The sequence below is a fragment of the Eimeria maxima genome, genomic scaffold, assembly GCF_000499605.1.
Source record: "Eimeria maxima Weybridge genomic scaffold, Emw_scaff102, whole genome shotgun sequence".
NCBI classification, from domain to species: domain Eukaryota; phylum Apicomplexa; class Conoidasida; order Eucoccidiorida; family Eimeriidae; genus Eimeria; species Eimeria maxima.
In genome coordinates, this window is record NW_013564074.1 from 39,275 (window position 1) to 62,053 (window position 22,779).

A 22,779-nucleotide genomic window follows, 5' to 3' on the forward strand; every position below is an offset into this window, starting at 1 on the left:
AGATATGGCGGCCTCCGAGACGAGCGGGCAATGGAGAAGATGTTTTGCTACTCCCTAGGGCTTTGCGTTCGTCCCAAACGAAACCCGGAAAGACTAACGTCGTCATTGGCATCTTATTATTAGACGTGGAGAAACGACAATGGTGGTTGAGACTCAGCATGGGTACAGCTTTGCGGGTGCACATTCGGACTATGGAAGACTTCCGGCACCCGTTGCGACGTAGAAGGTTCACGCGTAGGTCGGCAACGGAACAGCCTGTGGCAGACGTGAAGAATGATGAGCAGGAAAAAAACGGTAGAGCATTATAGGCAGAAAGACCTGCCACTGGAGATCCGACGGCTGATTCGTAGCGTCTATTTCAATGCCTCATTGAGGGATTGACCCATAGGGGGAGGCAATCGGTAACAAGCCGTGCAACGGAGAGAGACCTAAGAGGTGAAATAGTTGACCCGCAGACTTGATGAAGTAATTATGCATCAAGGAGGCAGAAAATGCCACTTCCCCAGCCCTAAATGAGAAGGAGGAAGACGGATTTGAAAACAATCCGGTTATGGAGCCACACAATACTGCGACTATTCAGGCTGCACTAGTTCAAAGAGGGATAAAACAGAGGAAAAACACCTCATGTAATTCTACATTGGAAGAGGAAGCAGGCGGTTTTATAACGCATCCTGATATTGAGCCTACCGAGTTTGGATCTGTGAACCAGCCCCACACAGAAAAGGGTGAGAAACAGAAACTGACAGCAACCCGCGGACTAGGCACTCAGAAACAGAAGTATCAAATGGCACACTTGCTTCTTCTACAACGAGCAAGCTCCCATTAGTCAAAATTTCGTACTCTCGGAGAAGGCGAGGAAGCTGGCAATGCACGGTCTTTAATGGCACCATCAGGCGAATAAACAAAGCAATTAGGGAAACGCCGGGGCTTCCACGTGACGCGCTGCGCAGTTCCAGCACCAAAAGAGGCGACTGCTTCACCCGCAGGTCCCCACCGGGATCCTTCTCTGCGTTTACATGCCCAGATCAATAAAAGGGAGTTGTTCTCGCTACCCAGCACAGGTAAAGAGTTGGACCTAAACTGAGGCGATGATATACAATATTCGAGTCCATTCGCTGGAGCAGGTTCTGCTGGGTACTCCGTGTGGTTGGTAGACGGGCCATTAGCACTGGCAAGAGACTGGGTGTACATTGCGCTTTCACAAATGAGTCGTATGTGTATGCTAAGGACGTTCTACGGATTGATTCACAAGGCATATTCCTTGGCTTGCCGCTGGTCACCTTAGTGGAACAGGCCACTATCACGGTACTACCGATGTGTAGGCGGTAGAAAACAAAGAAAAAGTGGACCTCTCGGCGCTTCCAACAGCCTCTGCATCCATTGCTGGGAGGTGGTAGAAGTCGAGTCTAGCAGAGAAACGAGACAAGAAGCTCCGCGCAAATCACAGACGATGCGGGAAACGGGGCATGCAGTCCGTCCTTATGCAAATCAAAGACGGTGCAGGAAACGGGGCATGCAGTCCGTCCTTATCGTTGTACGAAGAAGTTTATTCCGAGGAATCGATCCAGTTACCGCCGAGGGACAGCACACGTGGGCATAGTTGGTGGAATAACTTACAACTCCACTGAATAACAATGAGCTATCAGCGGGTCTAATGCATTGTATCAAGCTCCCAAGTAGAGCAGCCCCAAGCGTTGGTCCAATTTTCCGGAGACCCCCACATCTTGGAGGGGATACTGAGATTCAAGTGGCGGCCTGCTAAGAAACGGCAAAGTTCAACCATAAACTAGTGCATTTTGGCACGTTCTAGTGTTGGTAAAGAAAACGGAAAGCAAATGGGGCATGCTTATCGAATTCAAGACTCTCAAAAGGAGAACGAGGAAACACACGCTTCCGTGCCCGCTGACGAGCAAATTGTTTGAAGGCCGGCAGCCCTCAGCACTATATCCATCACTTGTCTTCTCTCCTGCATTCTTGCACACCTCACCCCATCTCGATGACAGGCCCAAGGCTGCGTCCCAAACCCGAATTAGCAAGTTAGTGTCTACGTGTAGTATGCCTTTTGGGCTAGAGAACGCACCTGCCTAGCTGGAGCAACAGGTCAAACACAATTTGTTGCTCAAACGGGATACGCTGTGAATCGATATATGCATGAAGGGCATGCGGCTCTCCAGTCTGAATGTGCAATAGCACGAACCACAGGCTCTTGAAGCATTGTTCAATTCATCCCCATCACAACTGTTCAGTAATCATCTCTGGAAAACTTCAAGGTTGCCTGAAAAGTATGATCACTGATAGGACTTGAAAGTTCGTTAGAGCCTTCTGGAGAGAAATCATGAGGCGGTATATCATCGGCAATAACCTGGCCTCAGCGAACTAGCTGGAGGAAGACGGTCATGGTGCGGTCACGAAGACTATGCTGCTTGAATACTTGACGCTCTATTCCCACATAAAAATCATCTACGTGCATCGAATTCGTTGGTTGTGTGGAATGGATACATAACAAATCAATGCACTCTTCCACTCGTTGCTGTTCGTCATCCCTAGGCTGCACCACAGCATCGTTGGCCGCCCCTGCATCAGGCCTGGTTTCCGAAAGCTAGACTCACACGTCCGCAGTTTCAGGCTTTCACATGCAACTCGCAGTAGAACTTGATTGCGTGAGAAAATCAACACAGGACCGCCGGGCTAGGAACTGCGCTATGCGACGATGAGCAACCACTTTTAACCAAGGCGACCTGGTTTACATCTGCCCGCGCAGTCTACGAAGTGAGCGAGAGCCAGCAGCCGGAAGCGTTAGCTCTGTGTTTAGCCGTTTGGATTATTCGTCCAGATGGTGGCCTACATCGTTGGGTTACTAATTATGTTGGCTTTCTAACACGTGTCAGGAAATACCCTGAATAGGTGAATTATACCGGGAATATCCCAGCACTATCGCTGTGAGAAAGAACTGGAGGAAACTGAGCTCATCGAGGCTCGAATAAGAGTTTACACAATTAAAAGTAAAAGACGGTTATACTTTTAGCTAAAGCGACGGCAACACGAGGTGGTTTCTGGGAATCGCTCCTAAGAATCAGTCCCTCGTGTAACTAGTCAGTACTGGAAACATGGGCGAGAACAGCACAGCTTAAGGGTAGCCCTTGTTTAAGTTGCCGATTGCCGTGGGTTTGTAGGGTTCATATTTTGCAAGTAGCCTCATAGCTGGCTTCTAATGCTCCGGCTCCCACAGACTGGCAGGAGGAGACGGTGGGAAACGCGTAGTGCTAGGCGAAACCAATTCTACATTTGCCCCAACTCCGTCAAGCCAACGCAAGCAAATAATGCTTCCCTGACCGCCTATGTATGCCTTTTAAAATCGAGAATGGACTGTCTAGAGCTGGTATGTATTGTAGGCCCACGAAGTTCTAGGCGAGCTTAGACGGTTGACAACCTCCGCCGGCAAGTTCATTAGTATTGCACTAGCCTACACTCAAAGCGCCGGTGTCAAAATGTGGACGCAGGCATTTCTGCTGTAGGCAGGTTTGGTGGTGAAGCAGGGCTAGGCATCTGGCAAGTCCTGCCGTGTATATAACACGCTACACGTCTACGGCTCAACACCACGAGCGACCATTCAAGGTAAAGGCGCACACCTTCAAAGACAACACATTGGGATGCAGCAGCTGTGAGGTACAATGCTTGGTTCCAATACAGCTACATTCGCCCTGCTGGCGGCACAGCGGCCTTCCAAGCTGATGCGGCGGACGGGTGCCTCCTTCCACACTGATGTGCAAGAGGAACAGTCATCCAACCGCTTGGTGATGCAGACAAGACACGAACACCTCACAAAGAAACTGACACGACAAGAAGAACGATGCAGAGGCAGATGTCTAGGTTCAGGATGCTGACGAACAGATCGATGACTGCCATGGCTCGAAGAAAAAAACAAAAGCATAGCAAACCACAACACCCAACAGAAATCAAAAAGGCAACAGAGAAGGCAAGCAACGCAGAATGCTCCTTCTCCCAAGCCTGCAGGATTCGGAATGCCCTCGCTGAAGTCACCTGCACAGAAGGATGCTGCACCACCGCAAACATCAGGGCCAAAACAACCGACACAAACAGAGTACTGGCCCTGGAAAAAGTAAGTACATGAGGAACGATAGATGCAACGTCTGCGGTAGGCAACAAGAAAACCAACTGCAGGAGTAGGAAAAAATGCAAGGGAGGAAGAAGGAAATCAGTGAGAACAGCAATACGGCGACTGCAGCTAGCGATTTGGCAGTCTGGCGGTTCTTGCACATCCTCAAGTGACATCCAGGAGAGATTACTTCTCAGTGGTCCCACAAGCAAGCCACCATCATGCTTAGTGTATGTCGACGGTCCATTGCGGGCTGGCGCCTGATGCATGCGACCACATGCTAACCACGTACCTTCACATTATCAAGGGAATTATGAACTCCAACAGCATTTCGCTGCGTGCCATTCTCAGAGTACATGGAAGCAATTTGTGGGCTAGGCCATGGCCACAGTGAAGAGCCCACAAGAAATACGACGAGCACCGAAGGTAGCTGGATGATCCAAACACATACTTCTTGCTGTATGTTTGGCTCAGCTGTTCGCAGCATCCCCCGAGAGACAGCTGCACTGACTGAGAAACGCAGCAAGAACGCGTACTTCTTGCTCAACGACAGGCATCTGTAGCTCAGTCTCCCCTCAATTCGCACATAGTGTGCGGCGTGCACACAAATGGAAACCATGCACTCTCGCAGAAGTCTTCGACAATTCCCTACATTTTTTGTTCATGCAGCAACGAATAGGTGGACGTAACTTCCTACAAGGGTACCTTTACGCGTGAGCTGGAAAAGAGTGAGTCTCACGGCACCTCACCTCATCCCTTGCAGCTCCAGGCGCTACGCCCGCTGATTTTAGGGAAGTTGCGACTGGGGAGGGGGGGCACCTGGGTTTAAGGAAACCTTACTTAGAGTATTAGGCCATGTTACGACTCGCAACAGTCCTTGGAAAATATTGAGGGCTCGCGTTTCCAAACACGAAGGAGAGGAGCTGTGCTTAGTTTCCACCGCATTCAGTGCGGTGCTGATAAGTCCGGCTGAAGCTGGCGCAGGAACTAGTACGCCGCCGTCGTATGCAACAGAAACTCACGGAGAATCCCTTAACAATTGACTAAAGCGCTTGTACATACAGCCAAGAGGGCTTGCTTGTGCTTGCATCTTGGGCTACCTTGCAGATTGAGTTTCAGTCTCATGTCGTGTGTAGTGCGCGCCGCTGAAACTCAATCTGCGAGAGGTAGCCCCTCGTTGGCACTCCCACGCGCTTGCACCGAGGAAGTCAAACAACCTGGAGACTGGTCAAGGCAATAAAATTCATTTGCGGAGCTCTCATAAGTATTCAACTGCATTGAAACCCGCTATATTGGCTACATAGGATCGATGACTCTGAGCTGCCCACAGAGTCACCGATCGATCCTACCACAAAATGTGGGACAATTGGAGCCATTCGCGGACATTGTTTAAGCTTTCAATATCGTTCTGCAGGGCACTTTAAATAAAGTTCTGCAGAGGTCGGCTTAACGCGAAAGGGCACGTGCCCCGTCCAAATGTCTGCAAGTGCTCTCGATCGGACACCCACGGACACGGCTGCTGAATCAATCGCGAAAAAACCAGCTAGATTGAGGTGCAGCGCCGAGGCAAGGCAGAAACTTTTATTGGATTTATTACGAAATACACATTCATTGCCGTTTATTCCATAGACGCGTGGTTGAGGAAGGCGACGCCGAGGGCCGACTCCGGTCATATAATGCAAGCCGGTGTGTTGGCAACGCCGTCTATTACGACAACGGAAAAATGCGCCTTGGAGCAAGCCCGTCAAAGAATGTTTGTGATCAATGAAATATGCCCAATACGTAGCTTTACTTGAATGTTTTGCACCATATTCTGGGCTGCGAACAAGCAGACTCACCGATCTACGTGCATGAGTCCCCAGAACGCCAGCGTGCCCGAGGTTCATTGCGACCCCCGGCTAGCTCTTCAGATGCACTTGATATAAAATCCCACCCATCAAAGGAACACCATCCAAAAAGAATTTGCACCAAATTGCGAAGGGGAATTTACTAAGTTTCCCGCTTGTCTCAGCGAGGGAGACCGCTTGGTGCCTCGCGAAGACGAAGCAATGCTGACTTTTGGCCTTCCATTCGCTGCGTCTATGGAAGACAATTCAGTAGCGCTCCTATTTATCTGCTCCTGAACCTTGCTTATGGCCTCTGGTTGGAAATTGCCGCATTTTTATAGTTGAAACTAAAACAGGCCCAAGTCTCTCCGCCTAATCCAAATCCCTTGCCACTTCGGTTGTAGTTGAATAACTTGTGATAAACAGCCCTAATTCAGCCCCTGACGTCGCCTTATTCCTTACATTTCTAGCCGGGGGATGCATTCCAGCCAATCTGGACCCACAGCCCCACGCCAGTGACACTGGTTCTTGAATATTTCATCCCAGTAATTCTAGATCATTTGAGCACGCGAAATTTCCGAAGCCAAGTTGAGCCGAATAAAACCAGCCGACAATCTAAGTGCGGGCTGTCTCAGTGCTGCAGTTGAGGCTCTTGTGACTGCGGCAAACGTGAGACTTGGCTTACATCTGTGCCTCCTTGGTGCTCAGCCGTCAAAACCAGTCAGATGCCGACTGTTTGCTTGTTAAGATTTATCTGTGCGCTTGGCCTGATGGACTGCAGCCACTGCAAGGCATCCTCTCTCCAAGGGTCCCATTTGGACTCCTTGAATCCCGTAGAGTTGGGTGATAGAAGCATTGCCAGCTTTAAGCCGACCACAAGACGCAGAGGAGGTCTTGTCCCTACCCTGTAGTAGTCAAGTGCAACCCTCAGAGCATTTACTACAGGGGAGCTCCAATACGTTTTCCCCATGACATATTCCTTGGACGTTCCGCGATACCCTGCATTTTCTATATGGCGGACTACCGCGGGCCACCATTCCTCTTTCCTAGCGCTGCTTCCCAGCACCTCTGCCAAGCAGTGTAGCGTATCGAGAACCATAAAAGCCCTTCCCAGTATGTCAATCGCAGCTTTGGAGGTGCTGTAGGTAGGCATGGAACCAGTTGCATATCCGCACAGGCGTTCCGTATAGCTCATGAGCGCTCCCAATTCGTCGCTAGTCAACTGCTCCTTCTTCAGTAGGTGCCTGCATGCCGAAAGCAGCCAGACTACGTTTTGTTTCCTACGACGAAATCCTGCTGCCTTATCTTCGTTAAAGGGATGCCTGGGAAGCTCTGGCTCTACTTCAGGAAGACGGTGGAACGGATGCGTTCTGAGAAGCTGATCAGAAACACCCCTCAACATCGCTTCCAGCCAACCACGAGAAGCAAAGAGGGTCTCAGTTGCATCATGAGCCCGTCGAGATACCACCTACGCAAGCGCAAAACAATGACAACTAGCAGTCCAACCCCACTGCAAGTTTTGCATTGGCAATGCAGAAATCACTACTAACTCACCTACGCAGAGAGCTAAGGATATTGATGAAGAAGCATAAAGGCGACAAGCTCAAGCTCGGCCAAAAGTACTCTTTGCCGGCGGGTGTCGCGGCATAGAAAAAAGCCACCCTGTTCAGCTGATCAGCTTACCATCAGCGCCGCTTCAGTCTTAGCCCTTGAAGAAGACGGGGTGCTACCAGATGAAGTTGATAACAATAAGCTTCGAAGGAGGGATGATTCTAACACGCCTGCCTCCACTCCGTGCTCAGGATCAGTAGAAGTTGAAGGTATTGAAGACGATACTTCGGCTGGTTCCTACTCCACAACACGCATATAGCGCACAGGAACCCATCATTCGTCACGGCAAAGCCACAATCGGGCAATTGCAGTTTGATAACTCGAGGCGACAGGACAACAGTCCTTCAGTGCATTCGGGCGCCCCACCTGAACTGCCTCCACGAGAGAGTCACTTTTTGGCATTTTATAGCTGGAAGGTGCCCTTGCATACACTTGGCCTTCCGTGACCCCAGCTGATACTTTCCCTCGATATTCTGCCCCTTCCTGTGTTTCATCGCTACTACCTAACAGCGCAGGTGTCGTGTTGGGATTTATAAGACCCAATGCCTCCTCCACAACCTCCGCTTCCCCACTCATCAACCATTCATCTGGGTGGAGGCCCGGATTAGCCTGGCTGGTTTCCGACAAAACTGATTCGAAAAAGCTCAAGGGACTAATGGAGGTCAAGCCAGTGCTATCCAGAGTGGACAGGTTCCCCGTTAGCGTTAGAGGCGACATTCTCGATGTTGGCATAAGCACAGTCTGGCTCCGTTGGCCCACATACTCCTCCATCGGCACGGCATCTTCGACGTGCAGTGCTAAGGGTGTCGAATGGGCTATGGCATCACCACGAAGCCACACGTCAGCGGATAAGGTTTTCCCATCTCCAATTAGCAAGTCGACGTCCGGATCTAGGAGGGGTACCGATGTTCCCGGAAGGCCCTGCTGAATCGGTGCCTCCAGTCTATTCTTCTTGGCCTCCCTACCTACAGCGTCTTTTCCCCTTTGCTTCCTCTTAGACCGCCTCGGCCATTCCATTGTTCGTAGGTGAGGTGCTACTGCACGGGAAGGGCGTTCGACGGGAGCCGCCGTTACACTCTTCGCAGACGGCGGCGTACGATAAGGAGTTTCAGACCCGGCATGCCAGGGTGCAGCATGAAGACGCCCTTTTGAACTTGGGATGGGACGCTCTCTAGGTTTCCACTGTGGGCTTGAAAAGGCGTCTTCGTCTGTGTCTGTGGTGCACGACCCCGACTCGCCTCCTCCTTCGCCATCCGTTCCCCCGGCGAGTTTGCGCCCGAACAATCGCTTGGATATTCTCGACCGAAATGATAAACTGCAAAGGTAGACGAGGAGTACGAGAACTGAGACTGAAACGAATGCTGCGGGCAGTGATAGTGTCTTGGAGGTTCGCACGGCATGGCAGGGACTGTGCCCCCCGTACGAGGGCACATCTTTCACATCTCCGTTATTGTTTCTGGGAGGTACGCTTAAATACACTTTGGAGGTGGCAGGATGAAATGCAAGGGGTTTCTCGCTCACCAGCCAGCTATCCGCCATAGAGTCGTGTGTGGAGTCTCGCCAAGCTACTTGTATAGATATAAGACACAGCTGCCGAGACAGCCGTCGTTTGAATGGCTGGAACCTCGCATAGAAAAAAGGTAGATCTCAGTAAAGACAGGCAAAAGCACAATCAATAAATTAGAGGGAAACAGTACTTCCTTCAGTATGTGCAGAGGAGCCCCGCCTGCGCGTTTTTCGTTTTATGTCGGAAACTTCGCGTGGGAAAATGCAAAACTGGTGCTCGATGGCTGCACTTATAGGAAACCAAATCATTAATTTACAACAATTAAATTTGAAGAAAACAGCATTCCCGTCCTGTACGACTGAATCTCTTTCCTCGCCCGCAAAAGGTGCCCTCAACAGGTGCCCTCCAATATTTCAAATCCCACGAACTATGCCGATGTCCAGATTTGCAGGGTTAAAATAACATACACCATACCAGGAAAAACCGCTTGAAGGGATTGGCTTATCCTAAAGTGAATATTTGCGAGCCAAAGACTACTGAGCATATTCTGTGCTGCAAGCCGGGGACGCGCGAACACCCTATGGTGGTGTTTGCTGGCACTGCAAAGGGCCATCCGTAAGGCCCCTAGAAGCCAGTATTAGGAAAGAACATCAATTTAGAAATATAATCTAGGATATGTCTCACTTTAGAATCAAATTATGGGATAATGTCGCGACTGCCCTGCAGCCGGCCGAGGTTACGAGCTGAGGAAGGTGCCAGCGGCGCGGCCGAGACGCGCCGCTGGTTTTTTTCACACACTCTAGAGGGTGATCAGGGGGTTCAGATGTATTTGAAATCTCATTTTTGATCACGTATATTGACTGGACTACGTTTATCTGTTATAAACTTGATTAGGGTTACATTAGTGGTAAGAACCGTATCCTTTTGGTTTTGGGTGCACCATTTATGTGAACCTACGCCTTCCGTAGCCTACTGGAAGCTGGAGGTGGTGCTCTCCCCCGCGTGTAACAGGGACACTCGAGGGTCTTAAGACTTCACGCAGAGAGTGAAGAAAGCACTATACAGAATCGAAACAGAATCAATATCTATCTATGGCACAGTCAACTTAGTTATATTGAACAACAATCGGCGATATTCGTTGATTGATCCGATGCGCCATATTGTGAAACGTCGGAGGAGGCCCCTAAACAACTGAGGACTGGCAATGTCTAGTGGTCATTCTAAACATTTCTGAATCAAAGAAGTTGCATTTTATTGCTTCTTGCGAAGGTCCGAAGCTGATGCCTTCACGGCCTACTTGTAGTGAATTCAGCTGGCCCTACGCTGTCACTACGTTATTCCAGATAAAACTAACTAGGTGCACACGCTATAATCTTGCTCCTAGTCCTCGACTGTCGCTACAAACTCTGAAAAATACAATAACAACCATAATTTCGATCGAGTTCCAAATATGGGTCCCAAAGAAAACCCAGAATAATAGTGCTGATGCCCGACCCTCGCCGAGTGCCGGGACCAGGGTCACAGCGACAGCCTCGCACTCAGCCCCAAGGTGGGTGCCCATTGGCAAGAACCCTGATCCCCTTATGCTGCTTTTCTGTCTAGTATGGTCATAGTTCCTCATATATTGCTTAGTACCCATTCCTATCCATGATAGGAGGCCTCTGGAGACCACGCCTGAGCGCCATTGTAGTGCCTGTGTCACCACCCCTCAGTGCGCTCTCCCCGAAGTTGGTATCCGTATTCGTACTCCCATCAAGAACCCACTAGCGCCCAGGAAGTGACAGATTCCACCAAAGGAACACACTTATGGTGCATTATTGGGGAAAAGTTGAAGTGGCACGTCGAAAATAGCACGACCACCTCCAAATCACCGAAGCCGGTGCATGTGATCCAAAACGTTGCCTTCCATGCTCGAAACAAAGCATGACTTGCAAGAGGTTTTTAAATATCACAGCAATAGAGGCTGGTCTATCTAATTTTAGTATGCGTATTTTTACATCCTGGCGCGGTGGCTATTGAGGGCTAGGCAAATGTTTATAGACCATATGCAGTGTCAGTCTGGGATGTCCAGTTGGCTTAGCTGTGCCTCAACGTGATAACTCGATGCAGCACTGGCTGCGGCAAGGCACATACTGCTCGTGAATGGCGGCCTTCTTTCCGCACGATTCCCAAGCCATTGGCCCTGTGCACTGGAGGCCTGGAGGCTTAAAGTGAGTCATCTGCACTTGGTGAATACATGTCAAAAATCCACGATTATATTGCTGCCTGCTAAGGTCCTTAGGAAATAGAATCAGGATCCCTGCGGTCATCTGCACCTGTCACCAGATTCCTTCCCTTTAGCTAAGGGCATGTATAAGCTTGAGTATGGTTACACCACACACGATAAGACTTCCCTTACAGCAGCTGGCCTTCCTGCTAGGGTCCTGGCGTCAATACCATAGCTGTCTCAAGTCCCAGTGGCTGACCAAGACAAGCGATGTTCTGGAAAAAGATTGCTACACGTATTTTCGCAACTCTTGCTGCATGGCAAGACCGCATGCAGCCATGTCAAACTCGACATCTGGTACCAAGAGGCGAAGTGAGCCTTCCGCGGAAACTGTTGATAGCGCTCGAGTTCTTAATTGGCCATCAATATCCACAAGCGCAAGGCGAAATACAGCGCCGCATGCAAGGACGCGATGGCAGCGCTGCGCGTGCACATCTTCTACTCGTTGCATTTGCTTTACATCAAGAGGCACCTGAGTTCTTCAAAATAGTGTAAATGCCACACGAAGATGAGGTCCACACGCAATATTCCTTCCTGGCGCTGCAGCTAGGCCACAGGGAACATGAGGCCCCAAATATGAGCATGGCCACAGCTGTGCTCACGCGTTCAATAATCATTTCATCTTTTGCGCCTCTTCAACCTTTATAGTCAAGCTTTATATTGACTACTTGTGCCAACTCAGACTCGGCTCGATGGACCGACGCCACCTTGCAGCGTCTTCTCTCCATGGGTTCCATCGTTCCGCCTTGAACTTAGACGACGCACCCGGTTCGCAAAGCAACGCTTCCTTCAGGCCGATCACCATGCGAAGTGGAGCCCGGAGGCCTCTTCTATAGAAGTCAAGCGCAACGTGGAGAGTACTTGCAACATCTACATTTCTAGAGCGCTTTCCAATCGTCACGAAATCTCTCCTGGGTTCGTAGCTCGCACTTTCTATATGACTTACCATCCAAGGCCACCACGACTCCTTCATCGACTTGTCACCCAATACTTCTGCTGCACAGTGCAGCGTATCCATAACAAGAAAAGCCGTTCCCAGAGTGTCTATGGCAGACGACGCGTGCGCACGTCGTCTGGATACCTTCATGCTCCCGCATGCATATCCACACAAACGTTCTGCGTGGGCTAAAAGTTGATCGACATCCATGGATGTGAGCGACGGCTTTTTCAGTATATTCCAGCACTTAGAAATCTCCAAGCTGGATGTCCTTTGGGTTTTAGCAAACGACGCCGCTACAGGCGTACTAAATGACCTACTGCCCAGGGCTGGGTTGTTTTCGGGGTAACGGTAGAATGGATGCGTTCTGAGTATGCTATCAGGAATCCCTGGGAACAAGTTATCGAGCCAATCGACGTAGGAAATGACTTTAAAACCTGTAGGCAGGCCTATCCCCGATGCTGACTGGAGGAAGCACACAAAACGCAGCATTTCCACAAAACCCACTACACTTCAGTAGCTTCAAAAATGAGCCGGCACCGACTAGACTCGTAAACGACACAGGCTACTACTGGAGTTGCTAGGTGAGAACAGTGGATTCTAGCATACAAGTATGCTGCGCTGCCATGTTAGGCAGAAGCTCGCACCTGTCCAGCTGAATCAGGCAGCGCTAGTGCCCATGACAGCGGCCGTGAGGCACTTGTGGCCGTGTACAAATGCGGCAAGATGCTCGCAACTGACTCTTCAAAGCTGGCGGCAATTCCTTCTCTCACATGCCCTTCCGCTGTTAATGCTTGAAAAAGGCCATTTCCCGGCTGTTGATACGCAGCACACATTAAACAGGGTGCAGCTAGCTTTCCACAATGGGGCCATGGCAATACACGCCACAGAAATATGGCATGAATGCACTAGTGGCAGGCAACAATCTGTTGCTGTCAGAGGTAAACGCCTCACCTCTGATGTACCGGACAAAGGCCCAATATGCAAAGCTTCAGCTCGGGAATGCTGTATCTGCTGCATTTGTTTCCCTGAGTTGTCAGCAGGCGATTGCGCTGCGCTTCTCTCCTCTGTGGGCTTAATAAGGTCTCCGGGCAATCTGGGGGGCGCTGAGTGCACGAGTGGCTCTGCATCCCGCGCCGATACAGCCTCGTCCAGAAACTCAGTTCCGCCTCCTTTTCCTGAGGGCTTTGCACCTATGAAAGCGTCACCTCTAATAAAAGTCGGCAAGTCGTCGGAGAGCCAAAACTCTTCAGAGATCGACGCTTCTTCACCAGCCAGCATTGAGTCAATCAGTGAATCGAGATATGGATCGAGTGGGGCCGGAGGCAGCAACGGGGTCCCTTCATTCGGTTGCACAAATCTAAGTTGTTTAGTCCTAAGCGTTATGCCGGATTGTTCGTTTCCCCTCCTCTTTAAGCCCCTCCGCTCCCTCTGATCTAGTTGTAGTGCCCTATGTCCCGTAGTCGTTTTACTCGGCCTCCTAGTCAGAGTATCCGTTGAGGAGATAGATTCCTGGGAATCCTCACCCTTAGTATCAGAAGCGACTTGTGTAGCCATAGCCGGTATTGATTTTGAGGAGGAGTCTGTAAGTGAGTATGGGCTGCTTGACTGGGATTCGTCACATTCATCGCCACCCCAGCTAGCAGCCAGCCTGCGACTGAAAGAGCGACCAGTTATCCTCCTTTCGATTGACACGCTGCACAAATAGACAAGAAATATGACGGCCAACACTGCAGCAATCGCTGCTAGCAGTGGTTGTGCGCCAGTTGGTTGCGTCGTGGTGGAGACACTAACCCGTCTTTGAACCCCATATTTTTGATGCGTAGTACCTTGCCCCTTGAAACTTGTGGATATTCCATGTTCAAAAGAACCATTCCACTCAAAGGGGGTCCCCCCATGCTGCGAGTCTGGCACCATGAAGTACCACACATACAGCCTTCTCACCGGACGAATCGCATATTTAGGCGTCTATGCAATAAGGATCACTGTTGCTCCCTTACGAACGCTGAAGTTGATACGATGGCAAGGGAAATACTGTTCGGCTTAGAACGTCAGAAACATGGTTGCAGGACATCGTCCCTGCGTGGGGAGGGCTGCATGAAGCAGCATGTCCACGGTGAGGAGCATCTATTGACCTGCTTCAAAGATAGAAGGGATTTACTAGGATGACGACAGGCTCTTTTACTTGACGCTTCGCTCACGCCGTGGTGAAGACACGGAACCCCTTCCCTCATACCTCCCACAGCGCTCAACTGGATCGTGCACTGGTTTCGTGCATGGACTCCGACAGCATTGGCGCGTCGACGGCGTAGAGCAACAAAGAACATTAACAATGAAAATAGAAAATAACCATTTAGTGCCTTTTCTACAAAGTGGCCGGGGAATTGGGATAAACCGTGAGCCACCACGTTGGGCTGCAGCGCCTCCCCTCTGCTGTTAAGCTAGTTGCCCTGCAGCCGCTTGCATGCACCGTAGGCAAAAATCCTTTGTCTTCATATTGCAAGCAAACATATTCTAAAACGATTCCAACGCAGACAGCATACATAAAAGGTAGAGAAAAGGCCCACAGATTGCCTGCCGCCAAACCGCCAGTCCTTACTAGACCCCATCTGCATTTCCAATTCGTTCGTGAACCTTAAGGTAAAGAGAGGGCGCAGTATCTACACTCCCAATCTCTAAACCATTCAGTTTACACCTCTTTCTAGTATATTACAAAAAAATTCATACGACTTCCCTTTTTACTGAGGTTTCTTAAGAGGACTCTTCGCTGTTCCGCTGTTCCTCCAGCCTAGTCTGGCGGGGCGACCGCGTTCCCGCCGGAATCGTCCCTTCCTGGGGCAAGGTCTTTTGGGGCCGTCAACGTGCATTTGAACCCCTATCCCTTCAGTTATTTTAATTAATATTACAGTTTCTCTATATTTTACGTTTTTAGGCGATTTTCAGGCTTATTTGTTGTCTGTATGGACGCCTGAGTAAAGCTAAGCGCTGTCCACAGGGACAAACCTGGGGAGCCTGCTCTGTACATTCTGTCTGGCGATGGTAAATACACTTCAACTCGGTTGAAGGCTCTATATTTGTCAACTACAAAATGTTTACAAATTTCATGGTGTTAGTTGAACCAAAAGTGATCTGGGTAGCCTTTCAGCATATTGTAGTGCGACGATGCTTCTCGATTGTGAGAGGAATACTGCGATCTGCATTGCAACCAGAATACTTCAAGAGACTCCATCAAAATCAGAGTATCTGCCATCTGGTTTTAAACCCTCCACCGCCTAGCGGCCAAGCACCTGGGGCTGCGGGAAAGGTGGCGTCCTTGCGTTACTTTCACCGCATCCAGCTGCAACACCATATGCAAGCAAAGTTAGGCCTTCCCGGCTGTTTACATAAGCAGTTTGGACCATTCTTGAAGACGATTGCACTCTCATTGTTTAGCTAATAAAGCTGAGTAAGAGTCCACGTGCTGATACCAGACACATTTGGCAGCATCAATAAGCAACAGCACCCACCCCATCTTGAGAACGTCACAGGCCCTCGTGCGCCAGTTTAATCGCTCAAGATGCTGCACTGACTTGGGACTTCTTCCTGCTGTTTTTCAGCCGATGTTGCATCGGCTGCTTCTGCTGCTCTTATCATTTCGCGTTTGCACAGCACCGCCTCCAGAGCCTAGATTAAGATCTGGTGTTGAAGCAGCTGCGCGGAAGACCCTTTCCACATATGCAAAACCTGTTGTATGCCGTGGCGTTCCAATTACTCCTCCAAATGGGTTATTTGTCTATTTGTGTAGATCCGTTAGCCTCCTGGTGACGCCAGCGAAGCTAGGAATGGAGTTCCAGGACTACGATGCGAGACCGATGAATCTGTGAGCGTCGAATCGAGCGTATAAGGAAAGGGACCACCTCCGAATGGGCTCAGTTTTCATCCGGTCTGGTTCGATCCTAGCTGCCGAGACATGAAGCTGACTGTTTGCATATTCTACCTATTGCTCTTGTGCTTTCTCGGACCACAGCTGCGGCAGTGGCAGTTGCAGAGCACGCTGCAGGCGCTGTAGGTACTCCTGCACATTCCGGCCGAACACAAGCATGCCATCCATGCATATAACCTTCCACCCCTCCGTAGTTGGGCCCAACACGTCGCTATTGACGTCTCGCTGCAGTGCGAAAGGTGCAATCGCGACCCCAATGCCAAACACACGTACTCCACGTTTCAAGTGTTGATATGGAGCGCATTATTGTGCATGTTACAAGGATGAATTAGAATCTGTAGGGATGCATCAGTAAATTAAAAGTTTGTTATACACCTGAACCTTGCAGATGGTGAATCAGCTTGTCGAAATGGAGCATCGGCGACTCCTGTTTCACCGTGATCATTTTGAGGGATTTGAAACGCCATGCAGTTGCCACATGCCCTTCTTTTGCTTTGACATTGCCAGAATGTGCTCAAGCGCACTAGCTGAAGTTTGGACTGTACCGTTGCTCAGTATTTCGCTTGCATGGCCCTTAGTGCCCTCTCCAAGAAGCAAGGTCGCAGCCTACTTGGAAGAAAGCCTGCGGCTGCAATAGTTGTGAGTTAGGTACAATGCAATGGGCGCTTTTACGGAGGCCAGTCCGTTGGCAGTGTACTGTTATTCAATGCATGTAGCAATTCGTCCATGAAATATGGGCACTTGTGCTGTCCCTCTGGTGGTAACTGGACCGAATTCCCAGAGCCTACGTCTTCGAACGACTACTGGAATTAGCTGCATTCATGTCTCCGCCATCCCCCTCAGTTTCTTTGCACTTCATTGGAGCCTCTTCTCTGATTTCTCCGCAAGAAACGTTTTCCACTCCCAGTGTCCTGAACGCAGCTGCCGTAGAGCGTGGAGCTGCGAGAGAGGAGGGTACATGCAGTGAGGCATTCCTTGCTGCAGCCCACGCAGGAAGGCATACCCACATTCAGGCACAGCCAGGTTTTCCTTGATGCGTGAATTAAATTTGTAGGGAAACGGTGGGGACTTCTGTGGGCTTGAAAGGTTCCTACTTGGGTGCAGCCTGCCTGCTGCTGCATAGTATGGGCTTATGTGCTACCTGCGGAGACGATTTGCCGGTAGCAAAACATACCCGACGTCGGCCGATCTGGCTGATGTTAGAGCGTGACACCTTCCTTACCCGGCCCTAGGAAAGAGGCGGTAGGCAAGCAGAATTCCTCAGCAATGGTTTACAGTGTTCACTAATAGAGCCAAGAAGACTTCTTCACGCTTTTACGTGGGGCCGTCTTCCACCTTGCTTGCAGCACGGGGCGTTCCAAGTCACTGCACGCCGCCTCCTCTCCCTGATCAGCTGAGTACATGGAACCATGATACTGGTAAAACGGTCTTCTGGTCTTACGGAACATTTGTATTTGGGCTCCACTCTGGCTCCCTTAGTTCTGAGAATAGTCCTCGGATATGAACCAGTATCCGCGTTACAATACCATGCTACATTGTAAATACTATTGCACGGCAGCCCCACAAGCTAGCATGACCGGCGGCACAGTATAATGCATGTAATAGCAAGGCAAATGACTCTCAAACACTGATTTAGCCCTCAGTAGCCGGTCTCGTCTCAAGGAGGAATGCACGTCCGGAGTTGACAAACCGTGATAAGGAGACAGCGTCGCCGGTTTCGCTTCGTGAGCGTACCGAGAAGCCGGAAGATCCAGCTTACATGATTTAAAATGCTTACAGTAAAACTGAGCAAATGCCTGTCTTCAATTTGCTCCTTCCTTCAGTGCACGGGAAAGGCTAACCTTTAGCCGTTGCGTGCATCTGGCAATGTGGTGCTGGAGGCAGTCACATCGCACCGACGCGAGACGACTGTATAAACGTTCCGACACACCAATTTTAATGAAATTATAGACACTAATTTGCTACGGAAATCCTAAATATTCATTGCTGCATTCTCCCTATCACTGTTTTGGTCTCATGCTGCGACCCTCATGGCTCCTGAGCCAGGTGGTGTACACCCGAAAGCGAGCAGCAAGGCTCAAGCCTGCGATGTCGATTGCCAAAGGAGAATACTATTCCTAATATTTGCCACAATTTTTCATTCTATTTTGATTTTAAGCATTCAGGCCAGGATTTGTGAACCTCTTCAAATGTCTGTGTGTCTCGGCGTCAGTGATTTGCAACCTGGCAACGGTGGTGTTGCGCTCGAATTCGAAATATAGCCTGCTTGTTGCTGCGCAGGCAAGCGATTGCTCCTCTGATGATGGGAATATTCACCTCCCCAATATTATTTTCGTCTCATTCTTTGAGTTTGGCAATTGATCCCTAGTTTCGCTCCCAATAGTTTAAGTTTTCAGGTATTTCACTGCCTGGGGCACGTGTGGCTCAATTCTTTTTCAGCAATTTGGTTCGGCGAAACTCTAACAAAGGATAAATGGCAGCTAACTGGCTGCTGAAGGAGAAGCCTGTTGCAGTGTATCACAACACCTCCCAATTGTATCTAGACCCACCAACCGGAAACCACAACAGAGATGTGAAAGATGTGCCCTCGTACAGGGGGCACAGGCCGTGCAATGCAGTGCCAGCCACTAGGGCACTATCACTGCCTGCTGCATTCGTTTCAGTGTCAGTTCTCGTACTCCTCGTCTACATTTGCAGTTTGTCATTTCGATCGAGAATATCCAAGCGATTATTTGGGCGCAAACTCGCCGGGGGAACGGATGGCGAAGGAGGCGGCGAGTCGGGATCGTGCATCACACACACGGACGAAGAAGCCATTTCAAGCACACAACTGACAGCTAGCGAGCTTCCTATCCCAAGTTCAAAAGGGCGTCTTCATGCCGCACGCTGGCATGCCGGTTCCGAAACTGCTTATCGTACGCCGCCGTATGCGAAGAGTGTAACGGCGGCTCCCGTCGAACGCCCTTCCCGTGCAGCAAAACCGCAGCTACGAACAATGGAATGGCCGAGGCGGTCTAAGAGGAAACAAAGGGGAAAAGACGCTGTAGGTAGGGAGGCCAAGAAGAATAAATTGGAGGCACCGATTCAGCAGGGCCTTCCGGGAACATCGGTACCCCCGCTAGACCCGGAACTCGATTCACTTATTGATTCCATCTTATTTGAAGACTTAAGCGTGTTGTACGGGGACACATGGCTCCTTGACGATGCCATCACCCCCTTGACACCCTCAACGTTGGAAAGTGAAGATGCGGCGCCTAGGGAAGTGTTTGCTGGCCAGCAGAGCCTCGATGCACCTATGCCAACAGCCAAAATGCCGACTTCACTCCTACCTGGGAGCGTATCCACTCTGGATAGCAGTGACCCGCCCGCCACGAGTCCGTCGAGCTTTTTCGAATCGGTGCTGTCGGAAGCCAGCCAGAGCACTCCGGGTCTCTACGCAGATGATTGGTTGTCGAGTGGCGATGCGGAGGTTGTGGACGAGGCACTGGGCCTGATAGACTCCCGAGCGACGCCTTCAATGTTGTTAGGTAGTAGTGGAGAAAGTCAGGAAGGGGCAGGATCTCGCGTGGAAATATCGGCTGGCCCTTACAAAGGCGAAATGTATGTGGGGGCATCTTCCAGCTCTAAAAGATTAATCCATGACTCTCACTTGGATGCAGTTCTGGTATGACATCCGAATACACTGAAGGACTCTTTGCCTGCTGCCTAGAGCCATCAAACTGCAGTTGCCCGATTGTGGTTTTGTCGTGATGAAGGGTGGGCTCCTATGTGAACATATGCGTGTTGTGGAATAGGAACCAGCAGACGTATCCCCTGGCATGTCTTCGACGTCTACTGATCCTGAGAGCGGAAGGGCAGCAGGCGTTCTAGAATCATCTTCTCTTCGAAGCCTATTGTCATCGGCTTCTAGTGACCATCCTCCTTCAGGAAGGGAGACCGATGTTGCGGTGCATTCAGGGGAACCAGCTGAACAGGTGGGCCTTTTTCTATGCCGCGATACCCGCCAGCTAAGAATATTTTTGGATGTGTCTGTTATTGTACACGTATCCTCATCATTAGCTTTCGACCGAGCACAGGTGATAGTGGGTGTTGCATTGCTATTGGAAATTCCATGGAGGTGGCATGAACTTTTTTCACTGTGGTATGCTTTACCCAGTTGACATCTGAGCTGACTCGATCCGCAGTCAAGGAACTGCAGGCTGCGGTTGAGGGATTCGAAGAAATGTTAAGGGGAATTCCCGATCACGTCCTCGAAAATCACCCGTTTTACCGTCACCCTGGACCACAGCTACGGCTCAACTGGAGGAGTTTCAGCGATGCGTACGCAGCGTGCTACCGTACGTGGAGACAAAACATCGTTTTGTTGCTTTCGAAGTGCAGGTACCTGCTGAAGAAGCCATGGCTGACCACAGAGGAGTTCGGCGAACTTGTGTGCCACACGGAGCGCCTGTGCGGTTACGCATCCGGTTTCATGCACGTTGATGTCACAGGTCCATTTGCCATTGAAAGTTTGGGAAGGGCTTTTATTGTTCTTGATACGCTACACTGCGCAGCAGAAGTGCTAGGACAGAGCGCTAGGAAAGATGAGTGGTGGCCCGGGATAGTCCGTCGTATACGAGATGCGGGGTACATCGGTACATTCGACAAAAGAAAACTCGGCAAGAAGCCTTGGGCTTATCCCTTAGTAAAGGCTCTACGGGTTGCGTTGGATTACTATATGATGGGGAAAAGGCCTCCCTTGCATCTTGTGATCGGCTTGAAATTTTCTTTATTCATGTCATCCATGCCGACGGACTTCCTGAGCAGTAGATGGGACCCTTGGAGAAACGACGCCACCGAATGGCTCAAATCCATCAAGCCCAAAACACAGGCGAGCGCATAGTCCACCAAATATCAAGAGGCCACTGGCTTGGAAGCCGAACTCTAGTGCATCGGTGTTAGGTCTCAGATTCGATGCAGCCTCTTGAGCCGCAAATGCGTAGCCAAGACATACCTCAGGCCTTCTTCAATCCTTTTTAGTTTGCTTCTTCAGACTTTTCTTGTCCTTTAGCCAGTGACGACACCATGAAACATATATGGGATCAGCTTCATCGGCGCAAGAGCCAGATTGGCTCATGGACGTTTCCCAGTGAAGACTGTAAGGGACGTATTGACGTTAGTGGCTGAACTGGAGGTCTCTACCACAACATATTGAACTGGAACCGAAGTGGGAGGGGATGTGGCAGAAGTGGAGAACGTTAGGCGGGTTTGAGGGTCAAGGATTAAGATGCGGAGACACTAATTAGAGTCCAGCACCTAGGTTGAGGACAAGTAAAGGGTGGGCTCTACTGAAGGCTCCTTATCCTTAGACGCAGCTAATGGAAGGTCAGCAGTAAATAATTCTTCCCTTGTGCGACGGATCCCACAGTTTTCTTCGCTGAGGCAAGCAGGAAGCGGCCAAGCATGAATTCCTGTTCGTAGTTGAATACGAAGGGTTGTTGGCTGGTGCAGCTTAGGGTTTTTTCTCGAGGTGTATCTGAAGAGTTAGCCACGGTTTGCAATGAAACTCTGTAGGGGATGCACCTGCACGTAGGTCGATGGGCCACCTTGTTCACATGCCAGATTTGGGGTAAAATATTCAAGTAAAGTTGCATATTTTATATTTTATTGATCACCAATATTTTTTGACGCGTTTGCTTCAAGGCATATTTTTCCGTTGTTGTAATCCATCGCGATCACAACCCACCGGCCGCATCAAAAATGATCGGATTCGGCCCATGCCTCCTCCCGCCTCATCCAGGTGTTTATGGAATATACAGGCATGAATGTGTATTTCGTAATACACCCACTAAATATTTCGGCGTTGCCATGGCGGTGCATTTCAATTTAGCCTTTTTTTTCTCAACTGCTTCAGCCACGTGTGCGTGGGCCACCACGCTCGAGCACGTGCAGACCTCTAAAAGAGGCAAGTGCAGGTTCGCTTTTGGCGACCCCGCGCAAAACTTTATTTGAAATTGTATGTGTCAAGACATCAGAATCTTAGACAACGTTTGCTAACGCCTCCAATCTTCACACATGGTTTGGTGAGCTACTCCCTCAGTCCCTGATCTTACGCAGACAATTGATATTGCAGGCTTCAGTAGAGTCAGAATACTGAATAGCAGAGCTCAGTAGATGCTGTTGAACTCTATACGCAATATCCGAGCTTTCTGGGTGCCGCGGCCCAAGCGCCTGGAAATGCCAACAAGAGCTGCTTGCCGTGATTTGCAGTGCGCAGTGCTTAAACTCAGTGCCCAACGTAGCACCATCTGCAAGCACAAACAGGCCTTTTTTGCTGTGGATACTAGCTCTTTAGCCAACTGGAAAGGTCTTTTGCAGGCGTGCCAGTGGCGTACTAAAGCGGCGTATTGGTTCATGCACCAACTTCAGCCAAACTTGGTAGCTTCCCGCGGACTGTGCCACAAACTAAGCCCAGCTCAGCCGCTCCACGTTTCTTAGCGCGGTTCTCGACGTTTTGTTATGCGATTTCTCAATCGTATCCAAGCACTTTTGCGAATTGTAACAGAGCCAACTACTCAAGACACGGCTTCCGTAGAGCAGATGTCTTCCCTCCC

The 22,779-nt window shown here is 50.1% G+C and overlaps 3 protein-coding genes across 3 annotated transcripts; 1 reads left to right on the forward strand and 2 right to left on the reverse strand.

The window, feature by feature from the left end:
- Positions 1-6,664: 6,664 nt before the first annotated feature.
- On the reverse strand, positions 6,665-8,571 carry EMWEY_00013740 (hypothetical protein; the record flags this gene model as incomplete). Its single annotated transcript, XM_013479272.1, has 3 exons — positions 6,665-7,411; positions 7,627-7,791; positions 7,921-8,571. The coding sequence occupies 3 exons, from the start codon at positions 8,569-8,571 to the stop codon at positions 6,665-6,667; spliced, it is 1,563 nt and encodes a 520-aa protein (XP_013334726.1).
- A 3,420-nt stretch (positions 8,572-11,991) lies between these two features.
- Positions 11,992-14,123, reverse strand: EMWEY_00013750 (hypothetical protein, conserved; the record flags this gene model as incomplete). Its single annotated transcript, XM_013479273.1, has 5 exons — positions 11,992-12,323; positions 12,585-12,729; positions 12,912-13,079; positions 13,219-13,960; positions 14,059-14,123. The coding sequence occupies 5 exons, from the start codon at positions 14,121-14,123 to the stop codon at positions 11,992-11,994; spliced, it is 1,452 nt and encodes a 483-aa protein (XP_013334727.1).
- A 5,058-nt stretch (positions 14,124-19,181) lies between these two features.
- EMWEY_00013760 (hypothetical protein) lies at positions 19,182-21,068 on the forward strand (the record flags this gene model as incomplete). The annotated part of the gene is made up of 3 exons (XM_013479274.1): positions 19,182-19,850; positions 19,981-20,160; positions 20,343-21,068. 3 exons carry the CDS (start codon positions 19,182-19,184, stop codon positions 21,066-21,068), a joined length of 1,575 nt encoding a protein of 524 aa, XP_013334728.1.
- Positions 21,069-22,779: the final 1,711 nt, after the last annotated feature.